This window comes from Adiantum capillus-veneris, chromosome 16, assembly GCF_014529385.1.
Source record: "Adiantum capillus-veneris isolate H3 chromosome 16, ASM1452938v2, whole genome shotgun sequence".
Lineage (NCBI taxonomy): Eukaryota > Viridiplantae > Streptophyta > Polypodiopsida > Polypodiales > Pteridaceae > Adiantum > Adiantum capillus-veneris.
In genome coordinates this window covers 103,908,764-103,923,333 of record NC_140946.1, presented here as the reverse complement: position 1 = coordinate 103,923,333, position 14,570 = coordinate 103,908,764, and the positions used below count along the sequence as shown (strand labels likewise).

Here is a 14,570-nt window from a genome sequence, read left to right as displayed (position 1 = left end):
GCACATTGAAGATTTCTAGCCACATTTTAAGAGTGAACCACGCAATTTGCATTTGGGCATGGCAATGGATGGAGTCAATCCATTTAGCTTGAGAAGCTCGTCATGGAGCACTTGGCCTGTGTGCCTTATCAATTACAACCTCCCACCGTGGCTTGCTATGAAAAACGGTCATTTGATATTAAGTTGGATTGTACCTGGTAAGTTCAAGGCAAAAAACATGGATGTTTATCTATCTCCACTAGTTGACGAGCTCTAAGAGTTATGGCATGGGACTGACATAGCAGATGCGGTTGAACCAATAGGACAACAGCATGCAAGGATCCATGGACTTCTTATGTGGACTATGCATGATTGGCCAGGATACGGAGAAGCTTCTGGTAATGGTTATTGATTTACAAAATTCTCCCTATTCGCAAGCCCTTTGCCTTGGCCTAATTCATGCTTTAATATATGCAGAGCTAACAACTTCGGGATACAATGCATGTCCAATTTGCGAGCAGTCTTTGGATGTGCGCTATTCTGTCTCTCTTCGAAAGACAATTTATCAAGGCCACCACCGTTATCTTCCAGATGGCCATCACTTGCGCGAAGGTCAGCTTGGTCGCGTCGAATGTCGTCCTATGCATGTACAAGAGTGGCGTCGCCGATGGGAGCAACATGAGGGACAACCTGTTCCAGGAACGAAACGTTTGTCCATTCTCCATACATTGCCGTACTGGGGTTATCTACTAATTAACCATTTGGTGGATCCAATGCATATATTAAAGAATGTGGGAGAGCTCCTCTGGAAGACAATCATGGGAATGAAAGACAATCGAGCTTCACGAGATGATTTGCAGTCGGTTGGAAAGATGCCAGAGCTATGGCCTTTCACCAATGCAGCTGGCCAAAAAAAACTTCTAAGAGCGCCATGGGTATTGCTAAAAAACGAAGAGCGACAAGTGAAAAGGGTGATTTCAGAGTTCAGGACGCCAACAGGATATATGCGATGTCTCAAGACAGCATTCACCCGTGACGATCAACTGTCAGGATTAAAATCGCACGACTGGCATAAGTTCTTGCAGTTCATTCTTCCAATTGCGATCAACGGGTGTTTAACGGAGGAAGTGCGGACCTGCATATACAAGATTTCAGAGCTAGTGCGGTGGATCTCTTCCAAGGAGATACGGGAGGAATCTATTGCAGTCCCAAGGGCTAACTCTATTGAGGCAGTTTGCATGATTGAGAAGTATCTACCCACAAGTTGCCTAACTATCCAAATGCACTTGCTCGTCCATGTAGTAGATGAGGTTGCAGTGGCAGGTACAGTCCACAGCCGTTGGATGTTCTTTCTAGAGCGGTTCATGAAAACAGTTAAGGGTTTTGTTCGCCAAAAAGCGCGTCCAGAGGGGAGCATGGCAGAAGGATGGATGGTGCAAGAGTCTCTTGTATTGACGACCGAATTTCTATCCGTTTCTGACCCAGAAATGCCTCAATTGTGGAGCGATGAGGAGGATGCAAGACTGGTGGGAGAGGAGCCGCAAGGGCAAGGGGTGCTGAAAAAAATGAACCTGGCCATACGAGAAAAGATCATGAAGTTCTGTATACTAAATTCAACGCCGATGCAAAAATGGCTTGAAAGGTACGAAGAAGAGAAAGAGAGACGCAATAGGGAGCGACAGGATTTGAGGCGAAGTCGAACGACTAGAGGCTTACCCTTGCCAGACTATCTCGCTCCTCTACCTTAATTCCCTACAATGGAATGGTTGGACAAGACAGTGAGAGCAGCTCGACAGATCGGAGAACCCATATCTCTTGAAGAGGAAGAGATGGCTATTGGATGTGACTGGAAGTATTATACATACATGGCACTGTGGTCGCATGGATATCATTTCAGAACACAACAAATTGGCAGCAAAAGAAACACGTTTGACAGTGGGGTAATTGTTAGTTTCATGCAAAAGAGCAGGGCCAGTGCTAGAGACACGAATGAAAGCACTAGCAATCTAGATTACTGTGGTCTGGTGTCAGATATCTTGAAAGTAAGCTTCACGCGGTTTGAGATGTTTTTGTTGGATGTGAAGTGGTTTAAGGTGATTACTTCTGGTCGCAATGCAACGGTACGCAGAGATGGAAATAAACTTGTGCAAATAGATTCTACATAGATTTGGACAGATGCGAGCGACACATTTGCTCTCCCCGAACATTGCGAGCAAGTGGTCTTTGTACCGGACCCTCGAGAGCGACAATGGTGGTTTGTGGTTCAGGTTGCTCCAAGAAATAAACAAGTATTTGAAGGGCAAGATCTCTTGGAGGAAAGTCAGTCAGACGACGTGCATACTACTGTGACATTAGATGAGATGGAGGAAGGTATGACAGAGGAAGCTGACAGATATATGAGGGATGACGCAGACGAGCCAGAATTGACACTTGTAGATTGAAGATGCAATGGATGAAGACAATTTGCCAGAACGAGTTGGGACAGAGTTATGTTTGCAATTAGAGATAGACGATGATACGGTGCAAAATCTTATCGATGATGCGTCACTCGTCGAGGCCTAGGCTTGTAAGTGTTTGTGTGAAGACGTTGATTTAAAATTAAGTGGACCATGGCGCGCCTATAGCTATTTCTTGTATAGACATAGTTATGGTTCAAGTTTTGTTAATGGTTATGTTTAACTTTCTGGTCATGCTTATGGTTATTGTTAATTTTGTTTATGGTTATGGTTATCTGCATTATGGTTATGCTTTTAAGTTATGGTTATGGTTCGTTATGGTTATGCTTTTAAGTTATGCTTATGGTTCGTTACGGTTATGCTTTTAAGTTATGGTTCTGTTTCGTTATGGTTATGCTTTTCAGTTGGTACGGTACTTGTCTTTCATTGGCCTTAAATCTCATGTGAGATCCTACGTGGATAGCATATAGGAGGCGTATACATGATATGGTTTTTTTTGAAAAGTTTATGTAAAAACAAAGGGAACTCTGCCGAAATTTTTACGCGCGGGAGCATGGTTGATTTTGGTGCTGCTCGCTTTTTTAGACAGAGAGCAGGAAGTGTGGTTGTGGCTGTGTCCATCTTTTAACTGGGCACAGACCAGGCTACCTGCCCTCTGCCCAAGACATTTTTTTCTGTTATAGTCGTCGCTATCTAGGTCGCTATCTGTCGCTATATCTGCGTCGCAAATAGCGACAAGTTCACAGCGACGCATATATCGACGCAAACAGCGACGCGATGCGTCGATATCTGCATCGATGACACTTTTTTTTTTGTAGTGAGTATTATTTCAAGATACAATCATGCAAGTGACTCTGAAGCGTGTGCTCAATGTGCTCAACAAAAATACTTCTCTTGAATAGTGGGCTTGTTGGAAAAGGCTTATTTAAACTAAGAACAAGGCTACATTGGACACTGTCAAGAGAAAACTTGATATGTAAGTTGTGCTTTTTGATTTCAGAGTTAAAGATATACAAAAAAGATATAGCAAGCTCAAGAAAAACTCCAAAACAAGTCGGTCCTTATAAGATCTTCTACATGTATAATTATGCCAGGTTTTTTGTTTTTTAATTTTTTATATATGCCAGGTTTTTTGTTTTTTTATTTTTCATATTTTGGGGTGGGAGGGTGGCAAAGACTTTAACACACAAAGAGTGTGATAGGCACGGCGCAAAATGAAACCCATATGCTTCTCTGATCTCACCAAGGGATTCAAAATTTAGCTAATTTTACCCTTTTGAGCCTCCAAAAGAGCGTCGTCTTCAACAGTCAGGCGCAGATTGCGCAGTAGTAGTAGCTGCTGTACTGCGCTGTCCTCAAACTCAAAGCCAGCTGCAAGGAGCAGTAGTTCATGCAGTCCTTCCACTAGGACCACTCTTTCGGCGCCGACAACACCTTTGGCCACTTCTCCCGCAAGCTCGTGCGCTATCTTCACCTTGTTGCATGCGTTTAATGGCCTTGCAACATATAGCCTTTTCTGACCCTTCTCCCACCTTGCATAACCCTTCTTGCTGGCTTTGTATGCCTTTCCTGCTAGAGCTACGGTATACTGCACTTCGCTGACCTCCTCCACTTGAAGGAATTCCACATTCTCGAGCTGCATGAGCATCCGCTTTCGGGCTTGAAATGAGAGGCCCTGCTCTGGGTGAGCTAGGTAACCTAGTATCGCCCTGTACATGCCCAGCCGCCAGCAACTCATTTTGGACCCAACCGAGGCCGCCTGGAAATTGGGCGGGAGTAACTTAATGCTGTCATAATTAGCAAAGGGCCCTCCAGCTCCTCCATCTGCTGCAAGGGCCGTGGATAGTTTCTTCACACCTATGTCCGTAAAACAATTGACAAGGTCCTCTACCCATGAAGCCTCTGCTGCACTTTTGGGGTACCATGCAAATTTCACGGTGGTGCTCCCGTCGAATACCTCTGCCAGGGACAGGTTGTCAGCAAATAGTACCTCCGTTGGTCTAGCTAGTTGTATCTTTCCTGAAACCATATAGGGAACCCTGCATTTGGCCTTGAAAAATTGGATGGATGTTTTGGAGCAGGTCTTCCAACCCTTGGCAATTATAGACCATGCATTTTTACATGCTTCCTCTGTCACCTCAAACCCATACGTCTCACCCCAGTCCACCCACAGCTCGCAATACTTCTCTGTTCCTGGGGTTGCTGCAACTCCCATGTTCTGCTGAAAAAATGCCAGAACAAGTTCATCCGTGTAAACTTTGCTGAGTATGGTCAGTCTCTCATGAAAGAGGCCCCCAGAGTCATCTATGACACACTCATCTGAGCACTTCCATGAACCCAGAGCTGAGCTTGATGACCACCTTGGTGTAAAACCAGGCACCCAGATCAGCTTCTGGGTTGATTTTCCTGACCATCCCATCCAATTGTGAAGCCGCAAATATCTGTACCATCTACCAGCAGTACCACTTCGCACCTCGATAGCTCCTTGGCCAGCTAACTCTTTCACATGTTCTGCTACAGCATTCACCCCGACCCCATCTGCTACTTTAGTGACCATGCCAAGACTTGTCAGGATTGTTGTGAAGGGCCGGAGATCACCATAGAATCCTGCATTCACAACTGGAACGTCCTCACATTGCAGCGCTCCACTCCATTGCTCTATATGTAGGAATGATTGTGATGGCTTTTTATAACCATGATTCATAGTTGTCACCCATGAGCTTTCCTTCAAGCTTGCCATGAGATTGCTAGGTTTGCAAGGTAATGCTTGGATCCAACTTAGAAACGACATGCAATCATCTGCCGATAGCCATGGGGCTTGTATGGGCATGAGAACATTTGGAGGGTTACAGATGTCAAAGATATCTGATGCACCAATGGCCATTTTCAGGAATTGGACCACCTCCTCTGCTTCTACACGGGCAGGCATAAATGAAGGAACCTTCAAGTAGCTTTCTGACAGGAAAATGACATGACCTTTCCATGCGTTGTGCAAGAGTATTCTTGGCCACATGCACACAGAAGCTGGCAAGAGAATAGGGCCGCTGAAATCTTGGTGCACAGCTCCAGAATTATCGATGAGTGGCAGGTCTTTCACAGCTCTGCATCTGAGATCCTGACCAAGAGGGAGGTACCCCTCGTAGTTGGCATGAAGAAAGAAGTGCATAGCATTTAATGTAAGGCATGCATCTAATTTCCTTTCTTTACATCGCTTTATGAGAGACTCTCCGAAACTTATCACTGAGAGATGCTCCACATTGGCAATTTCTTTCAACCACATATACAGAGATTTCTGTTTCTCTGCTGGAGTCATGTTGATTGCTTTCACTGTTTTTGTGGGCATAAATTGTACCCTAACCCAGGGTTGGAATGTGGGTCTCCATCGGGACACAATCAGCTCATCTTTTGGAATTTCTGAGATGTAGACAGGCACTTCATCCTTGTGTTCAGGTGCAAGAAGCTGTGTGTTGCCCTTTTCATCCAGATATTTGATCAGCGGCAGGTTTTGCATTGAAATAGCTGGCTGCTTTGAGTTATAATACATGAGAAAATAAAGAACCTCGACATACATGGCTTCTGTCAAGCTTTGTAGCCAGGCAGGGCTTCTGACAATCTGAATGTACTCTTGCTCATCATAAGAAGCTACCTTTAGAACTGAGAATAGAGACGGATGAGTTTCTACGAGCTTGGCATCCACAATATATGCTGATTGACATAGTAGTGCTTTGGGTGGGGGAATATTCGCTTTTGCAGCCAGCTCAAGAATTTGCCCAAATTCTGGATGAATAACTCGTGCTTCGTGAGGGGGGCAGAAAAAACATCCTGCATCACAGTGTCCAGCTCCACCCAAAGGCAAGTATTGCCCAACATTCCCAGCACATAAAATTGTATCATGCTGCTTCATTTGCTCAATTATAGAGTCTCGGACAAATCCAAGCTCTGGAACTGAGAGCCTTGCACAAGGCACGAAGCTATATATGCTCCGGAGCTGGATGCCAGACGAGCTTAAATGATGAACAGCTCTGGAAAGGAACATGAAGGCAGCCATAAATGCTTCTGGGATACGAGACAGAATACCTGTGTTCCATTTACTACCAAACCTTAGATTCTCTCGAGAAGATACCAGAAGAAAATCAGCATTGATGAGGAAGGGCAAGCCTGCACTAATCTTGGTAGGCAGGAAGGCATAGACATCTGGTTCACCATGACTTAGTATCCTCTTATTATTCAGGGGAAATGCTAGAGTGATCATACAAGTTTTGACATGACGCCGGCTGTCTACCTCATGATCAGCACATACAGGAAACTCCTGCTGCCACACATGGTAGATGGCTTCTTGGTTGGAAGAAGATAAGCAGACCACAGAATGGCTGCATGTGTTCGGAATGAGGGAAAGACATGCACGTGGAGACGGTATTCTATGCCGTTGTACACACATGCTTTTCAGAAGTTTGGCAGCTGCATTGCTTTTGTTTGCATGGCTTGAGGCCAGCTGCTGAACAGAGAGCTTCTCTATTTTGTTTAGGAACAGAACAAGCTGAGGAGACAGCTGAAACAGTTGCTCTCGCATCGGCTGGACCTTGTCGGAACGGATAGGCAGCACAATGATGGTGCTTGGAAGCTTGGCCCCACCGATGCAATCCAAGAGGTCTTCATCACTTGGCTGTGCCGCCCACTCTGGCACTATGTATCCAAGGTCCGTTTCAGGTGTAGGCGCATCGTTAAACCGGATTCGATATCCATTGCTAATGACTATTGGATGCCGTGTTATGAGAAATACGCTCTTGAAACCAATACCTGCTTTTACAATCACAAGCAAGCCATGGCATTATGTTTGTGATTAGTTCCATGGAGCTCTTCTCTCTCTCTCTCTCTCTCTCTCTCTCAAACACACACACACAGGCCAAATTGGTGAGAGAGAGAGAGAGAGAGAGAGAGAGAGAGAGCACGCGCGCGCACACCTTTTTCTCCGATGTAGCCACTGCCCCGTTTGCCTTTCTTAGTGGAGAGGCCAATACTGCAAAGAGACTCCACATTAGCTTGTGAAAAGCCCACCTCATTGTTGAGAACAAGCAATGTCCACTCAACCCCAACGCTTGCCACATCTGCCTCCACCAGGATGAATTTCAGCTCGGGGACAATCCCTTCCGCATATGTGTTGTCATCTGCGTTCTGTCACACCATGCACAAACGTCAGCTTAGAGCATGCATTTGAAACAGTGCCATCATGAGTTACAGCCGAGGTGTGGTGCAGCATTTACACTGATTATCTGGTGTAAATTGCGGAGTTTGATACAAAGCATGATTTCAATCTATCCCAACAAGATTTAGACATTTCCTCATGTAGGAAAATGCATATATGGAGTCTCTCTCTGTTTTTTGTAGAGTGCATAGCATCATGAGCTTCCGCTCGGGAGGCACCGCATACCTAGCTAGGTGCAGTCGGGGTTAGGGGACCACCAGGTCGGCGATCCGCTACGCTACCCCTCAGCACCTAGCTAGGTATGCAGTGTCTCCCTCACAGGAGCTCATCATGTTTTGTTAAGTCACAATGTGAGAATTATTGTGAGAATCTGTCCAAAACTTTTTGTGTATATATTAATGGGTGTAGTATGCAGCTCTCTCTCTTTCTCTCACACACACACACACTCACTCTCACAAAAGGAATTAATAAGCTACAGAAGAATTTGCCAAGCAGGTATTAAACCTGGACAAGCTCCATGACAAAGTGGAGGTCCTTCTGGTAGAGTTCGGCAGCAAGGTGGGTGATGGCCTGGTGCATGTCCAGGGCCAAGGGGTTCTTTTGGGAGCGCCCGATTCCAAACTTGGTGGCCCGTATGTCCTCTACTACTTTCCTTGCCCGGCTCTGCCTCGTTTCACTTCCGCTGATCATCCTACTAGCCATTATTATATCATTCATATTATCGCAGCAGATCTAGAGCTGATGACATTAAACCTAGTTACACTGTCTCCACAGCTATAACTATAACTGATCACAAGAAACCTTAAGCAGCGATTATCGTCTCTCCCCCTCTCTCTCTCTCTCTCTCTCCCTCTCCCCTGCACCCACACACACACACACACACACTCCCTCACAACACTCAACACTCTCGCTCGACGCTCACGCGCTCACTCTCTCTCTCTCTCACTCTCACTCTCACTCTCACTCACACACACTCACGCTCGCTCTCACACTACTCGTTCTACTTGCCGATATAAGCTTGCAGCAATGCAGAAACAATTCAGAATACTACCACATTTTGACCAGCTAGGAGCTGCAGTAGGATGCCATACTCTTTATAGATGCGCGCGCGCCTCACTCACACACTCAACACTCTCTCACATGTTACCATATAGAAATTAGCTTTGGGTTCCATGTACTTCCTAGATTGAAGTAGGAAATAAGGAGGTTTTTGCTAGATTGAACTAGCAAAGTCATAGCTTCCTATACGATAGGTCTATAATTGCTAGATGGAACTAGAAACTTTCAAGTACCTCTAGATTTCCTATATAGTAACTACGTGGAGTAGCTACATAGAAGCAGTAAATCCTTGGTCTAATGCAACTACATGGAGTTGCGAGTTAGAACTCTATACAGTAATTATGTTGACTTGCTAGTTAGAAGTAGCAAATCCTAAGTCCAATGCAATTATGTCAGGACAATGGTCCTGTACCCTAAGAACTACGCTAGGCAAGGACTACGACTAAGGGCCGGGCTAGGCAGTGTGGACAGGGGATCCGTCTAGGGCAAGGGGCTAGGAGCCCACCTATAAAGGGAGGTTGGGAGGAGGATCCAAGAGAGCCTAGTTGCCTAGTTCCTTACACTGATATCAGAGCTTGGGACTCTCTTCCACCCTCTCTCTAGGCGTGGTCACCTTTGGCTCCTAAAAAAAGAGCCTTTAGGTGAGAACCGTAGCCTTATAAGGCCTTTTTCCAAAATAGCCGGATTTTGTGCCTAAATCGAGAAAGCTTCCCGTTTTGGAAGCGTGTGTGTGGTGCATGAATGCATGCTCTCTTGGGCTAGGAAGGAGCGCCCTCCGGAGATAGGGCCTGAGCCAACTCCCTACGGCCGAAGCCGGTTTGTGCGAGCCACCACATCTCCTTCATCCTCTTCGTCAAAACCTGCTCGCTGCCTGCCCTTCAAAAGATTGGGAGCTCACATTTAAATGGCCTTGGGCCATTGAATTGAGTCTTGGCCATAAGTCTACGGCTCTTCCCACCAAGGGGGCGACATAAGTAAGTGCCGGCAAGCTTCCGGTGAAGCAAGCCGAGCAATTCGACCAAGCTAATCTCTAGTACGACCTTCCCAAGGTCCGACTGCAGAAATTACATCACCTACTGTTTTATAGCAACGACTTCAAGAGTCATTCAAAGCACCACCCGAGTCGACCATACACGGTAACCATAACTTCGCCGAAGCATACGAAACATACATCGGTGTTTCCAAGGGCATCCTCGGTTGCAAATCAAGTGATGATTTCGTGGTGTCTTGGGATGTACAATCCGATTTCAACTTAGACGTTCAATTCAGTTGAAGACAGAATTACCCAGTTAATTATTGCGACCTGCTACGAGCTAGTGCTGAAGTTCCTCGGTGATTTCACCTCTTTGCCAATTCTAACGGGATTGGAAATTCACCTTCTTTACGACCGCCGGCGAGGTTAGCACGGCTAACTACCTTTGTATTCGATACAATTACGAGTTTTTGTTGCATTCCAAGGTACTGTTTTCTCTTGTGTTCGCACAACACAGATTCGCCATGAGTGCCGAAATTGATGATCAACACATGTTTGACTTTGAATATATCGAATGGGCTCCACCTGTGGATGTCATGGGGTCGGATACTCTCACGGAGAGTACCCTCGTGGCAACGGGGATGGATGGTGCAAACCCAGGTGATCAATCTCTGTCTCCTCATTTACAAACCCCTCCTCCACAAAGCATGTTGGATATTCTAGAGGATGACAGTCAATTGCCAGATGCCAGGGAGTTTCTCACTCGACAGGACTGGAAAACTTTGGATGCCCAATTTCGCAAGCTCGCTGTCAGGGCTCAAGTCTTGGTTACACAAGTAGAAAATCTTACACAACTAATTTACAAAATGCTACCAGAATCAGCTCTCCACTTGCCAGCAACCCAGGGGGTTGCCAATTTAACAGTTATGACCAAAGAGGTCCAACATGTCCACAATACTTCGGTTGTCGGAACATCAGGGCACGACCAACGTGCAAAAAGTAAAAAAATATGCTTTATTTGCTTAGGAACACATCTGAAAAAGCAGTGCCCACATGTCGAAAAACTTAAGCATGATGCATGAGTTTGTGCTTTGACATAAACTCCAGTTTTGGTGCACGGCACAGTAGTTATATGGCTTTTTGAATATGTTATGCGTAGCCATTTTCTCATACTTCAATATGGAATTTTCAGTGTATTGTAAGTTTTTTTGAGTTGGGTACTGTTAAACCCCAATTGTTTTCTGCCACAATCATTTTTGGTACGACCAGTCACATCATCTCGGCTTATATGATCTGCTGAAAACATTCCGAGATGCATGCAAGATCACTGAATTAGGGTGTATATGATACATGTGTCCTACAACTCACGTTTTGCGGGGTGACAACATGGTTGTAAGGGATCGGTAGTTCACTCGTGTGCGTCTCCTGCTCTCTCTATAGCACTACAAAGTATCTATGGACATACGGTTTTGGGGTAAGAACCAGCGCGTAATTGCTACATCACCCCATAGGCATTATGGATCACAATTTGATCTGCATTGAGGATCACAGTTGATCTCTCCCAGTTCTACTTTCAAGGAAAGAATTCCGCAATCTACCACGCGGTAGTAGACGAACACACTTTTTAAGTTGATTCCACTCAATCGGTACACGGTTGGTTGGTTACCGTTATCTCCTAGTTGAGCAGTTTCTACAAAGAAGTCTTATCAAGGGATTTGACTACGTAGACTCTAATTCACGGGCATAGGTTGCAAAGGCAACAAACAGGGTTCCCAGTGCAATATTGTTTGTTTTCAAGTAGGGGACGTGCTCCTCTCCATTTGAATACGGGTCTGTGAACATTACGTTCAAATCTCCATGTACGCATCTATTGATTTGGTGTTATTTCATTTTTAGTCTGCTTTGCTTGGTTTTTCAAGACGTATAAATATGCTTGAATGTTATAGAGCCATGCCAAGGGCATGTCGACACACAGTATTTTGGGCCAAATGTCCAATCTATCTTTCTGCCTTATGCTGTTATGAATCCACTTGTAGGATTCAATATGACACATGTTGTCACATGGGATACAACATGGGTCTAGGAACTCAAGGAGTTCGGTTTAGCCAGTGTGGAGCAATGAATGAGGGTCCCTCTCACTCCCGTCGTAGAGTGTCTGTAGTTACCTCCACACACAAGAACAACATGGGTCTAGGAACGCAAGGAGTTCGGTTTAGCCAGTGTGGAGCAGTGAATGAGGGTCCCTCTCACTCCCGTCGTAGAGTGTCTGTAGTTACCTCCACACACAAGTACGTCTTGTACTTGAAGGATGTTCCTTTTCACACATCCTTATATGAGACATATTTCACACGTGGAGAATATGAGTCTCTGGACTGACATTGGCGCCATTATGTCAATTATGTGTCACGACAAAGTCCCTAGGTACTGGTCACATCTATTTTCTAGACCATTTTTAGCACGACGTATCAGGCGCAATTTCGTGGCCAAAAATTATCGGATACTTAGAATGACTTGTTAAGGTACAAGTAATGCTAAACAACATTACAGATAGTTGTTTATACATATAGCAAGGCTATAAGCTGTTAATGACAAAGTTTCATTGTCTGTATCTCGAAGTGATCAATGTTTCACCTTTTATTGTGATTCAGACGTTTCAGCAAGGCTTACAAAAGATTGCAAACTAACAGTATTTAGTTTCCTTTCAGAACTATTTACATTCCTTTTATTGTGTGCTAGGCGCATCACAATTTCCATAAGTATTGGCAAGGATCGTTGTGGATATACAGGTTCGGGTTAGTTTTTGCTAAATGCATGCACACTAGGTGTTATGGGTCCTAGTGTTTAGCAAAGGCTGATTTGGAATGGCATGAATATTCCACAGATAGTTGTTGATGAAGCATTTTGCACTCTATGTGCACTATCTCTATGAGATTACTTTTAAATCCACTAATCACCAATAGAGGTCATGGCTTGGTTTGGGCGTTTCTGGATTTTTTTTCAAGTTAACCACGATGGTTATTTCGGACATTGTTGATTCTTCACCATTGTTAAACACTACTGTGATTCCCCGTTTACCAGTCATCTGGGACGACTGTCTGTAAACCGTGAGGAAAACACACCTCAACACTGTCAGTTATCCAAGGGGATAGGCAGATTACAAAAATTACAAAGAGTAATCTTGTGCTACAGGATCTACTAAGAGCATACGCTAACACAACGCATTTCTAAATAGATGATTTTCTTCCCATTCTAGAATTTGCTTAAGTACGATTATCGACTTTGAACACCTCTTGTGGTGGGGTTGGAGATTGTGTCAATACTTTCATACGTCAAGGACTTACGAGGTGTGCTGATAGACTATGTTGGCAAGTAACCTTCATTAGGGATAAACATGTAACAGACTTTTCAATATACTCAGGCGAGTAGGAAATCTTTCTCACAACTGCATGGAAAGTTACGCCAAGGTTTCCTTGCATTATTCCAGTACCTTCAGAAGATCTGAAAACTCGTTATGCCGTTGGACAACTCTTAGTTGTGGTTACTCCTTTACAGTACTCAAGTGAGTTATAAATGGAGTTACCATTTAAACCCAAGCGACTCTTAGTTGTGGTTACTCCTTTACAGCACTCAAGTGAGCTATATATGGAGTTACCATTTAGACCCAAGTGGTTTCAAACAGACAACAATGTTGAAAATCAAGATATTCCTCTTGGTTTCATTGAACCTCCTCACTGCACCAATTATCGGTCATACAGACAACTGGCTCACTTATGGGACGTCAATAAAGAGAACATTGGTATTCTTAAGAAGATATTACTACTTGTGTTTTTGAGGACGAAAACTCTTCCTTAAGGGGGGAGTAATGTCAGGACAAGGGTCCTGTACCCTAAGAACTAGTCTAGGCATGGACTACGGCCAAGGGCCGGGCTAGGCAGTGTGGACAGGGGATCCGTCTAGGGAAAGGGGCTAGGAGCCCACCTATAAAGGGAGTTTAGGAGGAGGATCCAAGAGAGCCTAGTTGCCTAGTTTCTTACAAATTACTATATAGTAGACACAATGAAATTCTCAACACGTTTATTGCGACCTTTTACCGCATTTTGTAGAGAGAGAGAGAGAGAGAGAGAGAGAGAGTCCAAAATGGGACGATCAAAGAAGAGAGAGGGGGACGGGAGCACAATTTTTTCCATTTCAAGTATTGCCGCGGATATTACCACAAACATACCGTGAATATTACCACAAACATACTACGGATATTGCCGCACACATTGCTGTGCTGATTACTGACCTCGCTTTAGCGCTTAAACGTTCAAATTTTTGAGTTTCCACTATTTTGTTTATGAAAAGAATAGAGAACATTATTTCAATTTTTTGAAAAATGAAAAAAAAATTGAGATTAAAATTTGAAACAATAGCTATGTAGATGGATAAACATGAAAATATGAAGAGGAAGCTCCATCTCAGAGTTATGCATGCGCCTCAACATGCAAAGCAAACACCGTCAGAGATGAGAAGTACAACATAAATGACATCTTCTACCGAGGCATGGGCACTACTTTCTTGGACTTCGCATATGCCCACAAGAGAGACCTGCACAACATCGACATCCATCATGTTTTGGATTGGCTCTCACAAATTGAGGTAGCCGATTCATCTCATTATAGCAAAACATAGACAAAGCCTGTTTTACAAGTGGAACCCCTCGTTTTCTACCTACATCCTCCAAGATATACTGTGAAGTGTGACCATATTTTACCACATGGTGGCACGTATGTTAGTTTCTTCAAGCTCTATCTTGCAACAATGTGCAAGTGGCCTGCACTTTTTCAAGAACCTTCCTCATTCTCTTGTAAATGGGAGGGGACATGGAAACCAACATTTCTTAGCTATTAGCACTTGCAAG

At 44.4% G+C, this 14,570-nt stretch overlaps 1 protein-coding gene across 1 annotated transcript; it reads right to left on the bottom strand.

Moving 5' to 3' along the window:
- Positions 1-3,404: 3,404 nt before the first annotated feature.
- LOC147439564 (uncharacterized) lies at positions 3,405-8,412 on the bottom strand. The gene is made up of 3 exons (XM_086485374.1): positions 8,143-8,412; positions 7,397-7,607; positions 3,405-7,232 (listed from the first exon to the last, which is right to left on the bottom strand). The coding sequence occupies exons 1-3, from the start codon at positions 8,353-8,355 to the stop codon at positions 3,694-3,696; spliced, it is 3,963 nt and encodes a 1,320-aa protein (XP_086341500.1). The 5' UTR covers positions 8,356-8,412; the 3' UTR covers positions 3,405-3,693.
- Between the last annotated feature and the right edge of the window lie 6,158 nt (positions 8,413-14,570).

Excerpts from the sequence above, each read along its gene's own strand:
- LOC147439564 (XM_086485374.1), bottom strand. The coding sequence starts at position 8,355 with ATGAATGATATAATAATGGCTAGTAGGATGATCAGCGGAAGTGAAACG. Across the intron at positions 7,608-8,142 it reads TTGTCATGGAGCTTGTCCAG|AACGCAGATGACAACACATA; the intron begins GTTTAATACCTG and ends ATGGTGTGACAG. Across the intron at positions 7,233-7,396 it reads TGGCTACATCGGAGAAAAAG|GTATTGGTTTCAAGAGCGTA; the intron begins GTGTGCGCGCGC and ends TTGTAAAAGCAG.